A 6,504-nucleotide genomic window follows, 5' to 3' on the forward strand; every position below is an offset into this window, starting at 1 on the left:
ATCAAAATTGACTCTCTGAGCATAAGGTTTTTGTGTGCCAGTAGATGCCACAGAGTCAGAATTAAATGAAGGAATAGCAGCTTGTATACTGGCTCTCATCATTCACAAGGATGGTGTAAACACTGTCCACATCAGGTAGGGGCTTCATCAAGAGATTCCTACGCCTAATTGTGGAGTAGGACTCATTAAGACTCATCAGAAACTTATGAACCTTTTGATCTTCATCCCGTTTCTGAAACTTTTCCTTGCCGCGACAAACACAATCATGATAAGAAATAGAAAATGAGAGTCCATCCCGCAGCTTTTTGATTCTATTGTGAGTTTGTGACACAATTTGTGTATAGGATTTGATCATCAATGTTCTTCCCATAATACTTCTATTACTATAATCTTTATATTTGTTACATGCCTATCAACTAACAAAATAATTTTAAATTTAAGTTAGCTAATAAGACTTCCAATTACACGTCTAAACTTTTTAACCAATTGATATAAATAAATTCAATATCTTTTTCATTCTAAAACTAACAGAAAGATATATATGACATATGAAAGTATTTTGTTGTACTATCTACAGATATAAAAATTATTTGAATTATTAAAGAAAATTGTTTAGTTTTCTAAACCGTGAGTTTTTCTATTTTATAAGAAAAAGAAAGAAATTGGAAAAATGTAGTGTAAGATATTCTTCTAATTAGTATTCCTTCATTTCTTCTCTTTTAATTTGCCAGTTTACTCAAATAACTTATAATCTAGTTTGTTAATAGAAGTCATTTAATTACCAAAGAAAAAAAAGCATGTAATTTTGCTTTAATCTACAAATTTTCTCTAATGGAGAACTAATAAAAGACTGACCACAAGCATTTATTTTAAATATATTATGATGATTTAATTCTAAATTGATTTTGATTCCAAGGTACATATCTATAAAACTACAACTAATTAATGAATCCAATGAAAAATTATTTTCATTATAGTGTAATTTTAATATATCGAGGGTTGGTTATTAACACCAAAAAGAAATAGAAAACATTTGATAAATGTTATATAATCTATTTACCACACAATTGAAAAATGATTTTAGTTTGCAAATGCTATATATCTAATTCTATTATCTTTTAGTTACCAACAAAAAAAGCATGTAATCTTGCTTTAATCTACAAATTTTCTCTAATGGAGAATTAACAAAAGACTGACCATAAATATTTATTTTTTGGTGAAAGAGAGATATTCTTATTAATCACCAACCTAAAATTCAAATGTACAGACTGTTCTCCTTGTAGATCCTACTCCTCACTTCAAAGCTATTCTATTACATCAATTTTCTATTCTTCTATTTCAATCTATTTACATTAGCTTGTGTATCCATGCTTTTTGTCTTTGTGATGTTGCCTTCTTTCCCAGGATTTCCTGTATGACCAGCCTGCATTCCTCTTTCACAGTCTCTATCAGCTTCTGGGGTCGTTGGACTTTGAGATTCCACAGTGCATCATTTCTTGCTTTCCAAATGTGGTACATTGTAGCTGCTAAGATAGAACTGGTGATGTTTCTGTAAGCTTTGCCTCTTGAATTTCTTGTCATTCTTCTCCATAATCCTTCTAGCTTATACTGCTGCACTCCAATTTGTAGCCATTTCAGTATCTCACTCAGGCATGTCCTTGAATAGTCACATTCAAAGAATAGGTGCTCAGTTGTTTCTATTCCTGCCTCACATATAGCACATTGTGTTTCCTTGCATATCCCTAGTTTGGCCAGTCTTTCTCTTGTCTGAAGTCTCTTGTGCATAGCTAACCAGCAGATGAAGCTATGCTTTGGGTTCTGAGATAAGTCCTGGAAGTACTCTCTTTAGCCTCATGCATAGCATTTTTGATATGACTTTGTACAGAGTATTGCAACAAGCTATAGGCCTGTAGTCTCCCATAATTCCCTTGTTCTCCAGGTGGCGCNAGTGGAAAAACTTTTGCTTATCTTTTGAAGCAAAAAAGAAAAAGAAAATGAGAGTAGATAAATTTAGTGCGCCAACAACTATGTGAAGTGTATTATTGTACCGTAGCTGTTGGTAATTTTGAAATTTGGAGATATATCAATAACACATGTTCCTCATGTTCATAAATTTTTAGTAACTAGTTATTTTCCCCAAAAGAAAAGAAAAAACTCCTAGTAATTACTATATTTTGGTGACAAGCAGAGCTCGTAAAAGAACTTAGAATCGCATGAGCATCTCTGTTTTAAAAGGCAGAATTGGAACTCGCCCCGGGGCGGAGCACTCGTAAAACGCCCCTGCGCTTATGTGTGGGGCTTAGTTCCATGAGACTTACGCCTCGGCCATCTGGACTTACGCCCCGAACACACCCAACGCCCAGCGTACTGGACTCGCCTAATGGAACTTTATGCAATTCAATGTAACTAACCTTATAAATTCTCAAATTTGCTTAATAAATCGTTGACTATTCAAAATTACTTTTTTTTTAATCATAAATCATTAAGTTGAGAGTATTTTATGTCAGAATTAAAATAAAAATTATTGCATGTTATCCACTAAGACTGCTATGATAGGTAATTTTAAATAAATCTTTTATTTAAAAGGTATTTATTTATTAACTTTGTTATGTCTTTACTATATAATAGTTCATATATTTTTTATAATTGTTTTTCTAAATATTTTTATCACTTTTACGAGATACAATATTTATTAATTTTATAACTCGGTATTAGCTAGTAACTACTTACAAATAATTAGTTATCATGGTATTGTATGGTAAAATATGTGTCACTTTATTAACTTGCTGCAACTTAAAAATAAATGATGCTAGAGAATCATATTTAATTTATGGATTATGTTTTTATACAAATTCTCTTTCAAATTGAAAGTATGTTAAATAAAAGGAGTATTTTAAGAAAAATATCAAATTGAAATTCTTTAGAGATTCATTACTCCGTAAGAGATACATATAAGATTTCGTATCGAATACGTTACTTTGATGTTTGAGTTGTAACGACGTTGCAATTAATTTGCATATTATGATAATGTCATACTTTTCGTACTATTCATAGTTGAATTATAATTTATAAATATTTTAAATACATTATTTGTTATAATTTTTTATTTTTATTTTATACTATTTTAAAATTCTTGAAATTAATAAAATTTAAAGATCTGTAGGACTTATGCCCCATCTCTCAGGGCTTACACCTCGCCTCGTCAGAGGTAAAACGCCTCGCCTCACGCCCCATCTCTCAGGGCTTACACCTCGCCTCGTCAGAGGTAAAATTTATATATTCTCTTTTATTTAGCAACAAGAAAAAAGCATGTAATCTTGCGTTAATCTACAAATTTTCTCTAATGGAGAATTAATAAAAGACTGACCATAAATATTTATTTTACTGTTATGAGGATCTAATTCTAAATTTGATTCCAAGGTACATATCTGTAAAACTATAACTTATTAATGAATCCAACGAAATATTATTTTCATTATAGTGTAATTTTAATAGAATGAGGATTGGTCATTAACAACACAAAGAAATAGAAGAAATTTGATAAATATTATATAAACTATTACACAATTGCAAAACTGATTTTAGTTTGCAAATGCTATATATCTGATTCTATTCTCCTCTTTTTCCTATATAACGTCATGCAATTTTTAGTCGTCCTTGCAATCGTTGACTATTATTAGCTATATTGTCCAACGTGCAAAGTGAAATACTTGCTAAAATACAAATGGACATGATCAAAATTCTAATGTAAATTATGATAATGTTGTACAGTATATATATGATACAATTAATTAATCATATGAGATGATATTCTTTTAATTAATTACGTCGCAATATCAAATATTCTTATCTGGGATGAAAATAACTTTAGGGTATTATTTAAGGAAAGATACTATTTTATAGCCGCTATCAAAGTAATAGTCAATTTTTTTTATATTTTTCTGTATATTTTGTATGTATATATTTCTGTATGTTATATATAAAAAAATATATAAATTTTATATACTTTTACTGCTATTGAATGTAAATAGTTTCAGACGCACGTTAAAAATGATCTTTGCCCACTATTTAATTAAGCTTAAAGTTGGTCAAATTGTTAAGGCCTTTAAACAAGTTACACTTAACCAACCTAAAACATTATGAGTACCCCTTCTTCTGCAATATCTCTCTTTTTACCACAAAATAAATACAAAAAAATAAAAATGCAGAAGAGGAAAAATATTTTTCTCCCAATGTTTAGAGAAAATTAATAGATTTTGCATAATATTAATCGGTGACTATAAACATAAAAGGAAAATAAAATCTCTAAAAAGGAAAAACATCAATTAAATTTCGAGTTTTGTTTGCAGATCTTTCATTTTACAAAAACGGTATTATTTTACATTGATAAACTTGCCATTATGGAACATTTGGAATCTACAATAAGTTGGAAGGTGAGTAGTGCATTAGCCTATAAATTCTTTATACAGTCTCTAGAATTGACTTGCATAATTCAGTGTATCTCTTTGTTCTAAACAAATCAGATAGGTCAACTCTACCTCTTTTTAGATAATTTTTTCATGATTTGTTTGACTTCAAATATTAGCATTTCTAACATTGTTTAATTTTCTTTCTTTTCTGTTCTTCAGCATGTCAACTCGTCCGACACTGCTTCGTTGTCATGTTTGTCGTCAAATAGTTCGCGGCTCTCAAGAATTCATGATTCATGTTCAAAGTCATCATCCAGTACATCAACGGGAGATACCGGCAACCGAAGGTTCACGTAGATCGAAGAAGAAGAAAAGAGCTATGTCCCGATCTCCACCACTACCACCACCACCATCATTTCGTCCTCCCTCTATTAGAGGTGACGCTAGTGATAGAGGCGTGCGTGTGAACCATCTACCGCCACCGCCATCACCACTACCACCGCCATCACATCGTTCAGACTCAGGTAGAAGTAACAATAGTGATAGAGGTGTGCATGAAAATTATCTGCCGCCGCCGCCGCCACCACGATCGTATTCTTCAGGCTCGGTTAGAACTAACAATGACGATCGAGGTGTGCATGCAAATCTTCTGCTACCACCTCCCCCGCTGCCGCCACCACCACCACCACCACCATCATGTCCCCGCTCGGTTAGAAGTAACGATGATGGTAGAGGTGTGCACGCAAACGTGCCGCGACAAATGCTTAAGTCCACAAGGAGGACGACCTATGTTCGAGGTCCAAATTCAATAGCTATTAACCTAAACGAAGCCTCTTCTGAGTCTACAAAATCATACACGAATGAGATAGATTTTCCTATTCTGGATAGATCAGATCCGTCTCAATTGAAATTCAAACCTCCGGTCGTTTGTGCTGATAATAACGAAGCTAAGGGGTTGGATCTAAGCTTAAGGCTTTGAAGTTAAGAGTAGATTAGCTTATTTGGGTCTTTTTTTTTTTTAATTAAATTTTCCAAATCCGATTGTTTGGATGATATTTTTAAGTTTTTTCCTTTCTTTAAAGAGTTGTAATTCCCTTGTGGATTCTAATTTAGCATGACTTTGAGTCATAGATATAATCTTTTATGTTATAGAAAACTTATATGGTAATTCTTCAATGAACTGAAGGATAGTGTTATATATACAATGATAGAATTCATAGATTTTTATATACCACGCAAAAATAATACTGGACCAAATCAAGATTTTGTTGGTCAGCAAAGCAGTTAGGACCAATTATGTATTTTTAAAACTTAGGAAAAATGTTCGAATATACCCTTAAAGTTTCTGATTTCTCTTACATTTATCCTTCATTTGCCTATCGGTCCACGAAAGCCCCTGTTGTTATTTTTCGTTTCAAATATGCCCCTTCCACTAACGATTTTTTACCGTGAAAAAATTAGTCTGATTTGGTTTGCTAAGGTAGAAGCCATGTATGGGTGCATTTGACCTTTTTTAGTTATTCAAGAGCATATTTGGATATTTTAATTGTTCAGACTTTAGAGGAATACTCCAAATTATTACAGATGATATATATAAACTTTTGATAGTTTAAGGGTAAATATAGAATTTTTTGTTTATCTACGTGGCTCCACAATGGCCAATGTCATTGCTAACTAGACAATTTGTATGGGTCAGAATCCGCCCCACGATAATTAACGAAGTTAATCCCGTCTTAAGCTAATTCATGATTGATTAGTGGTACGACCACTCAGAATTAGCGGTATTCAACCCTTATCTGATTCGATCAACAAGGCCACGGCCCGTCCGTCATCATGAAGGCGAAACCCCAACGTGGTCACGGCCACTTATTGCCAGCTCACGAAACTCACAGCTATAAATACCAAGAGAGGAAACCCTAGAAGGGGGGCTTCTTCTTCTTTACTATTCAAGAGAGAGAGAGAAAGATATAACGATACACATATTATAGGAAAGTGGAACATCATTGTAAGGCTCTGAACCTCTTCATGGAGAGGCAGACCAAAGCAATACTATCAATAAAAGCTTTTAATGTCTCTCTTCCTAACGCTGAGTACT

At 32.6% G+C, this 6,504-nt stretch overlaps 2 protein-coding genes across 2 annotated transcripts; one reads left to right on the forward strand and one right to left on the reverse strand.

Moving 5' to 3' along the window:
* Positions 1-1,347: 1,347 nt before the first annotated feature.
* On the reverse strand, positions 1,348-1,785 carry LOC109237911. The gene has a single exon (XM_019404306.1). The coding sequence runs from the start codon at positions 1,783-1,785 to the stop codon at positions 1,348-1,350; it is 438 nt and encodes a 145-aa protein (XP_019259851.1).
* Positions 1,786-4,629: 2,844 nt separating this feature from the next.
* Positions 4,630-5,388, forward strand: LOC109237912 (formin-like protein 14). The gene has a single exon (XM_019404307.1). It carries the CDS (start codon positions 4,630-4,632, stop codon positions 5,386-5,388), a length of 759 nt encoding a protein of 252 aa, XP_019259852.1.
* The last annotated feature ends 1,116 nt before the right edge of the window (positions 5,389-6,504 follow it).

This window comes from Nicotiana attenuata, unplaced genomic scaffold (assembly GCF_001879085.1).
Source record: "Nicotiana attenuata strain UT unplaced genomic scaffold, NIATTr2, whole genome shotgun sequence".
Lineage (NCBI taxonomy): Eukaryota > Viridiplantae > Streptophyta > Magnoliopsida > Solanales > Solanaceae > Nicotiana > Nicotiana attenuata.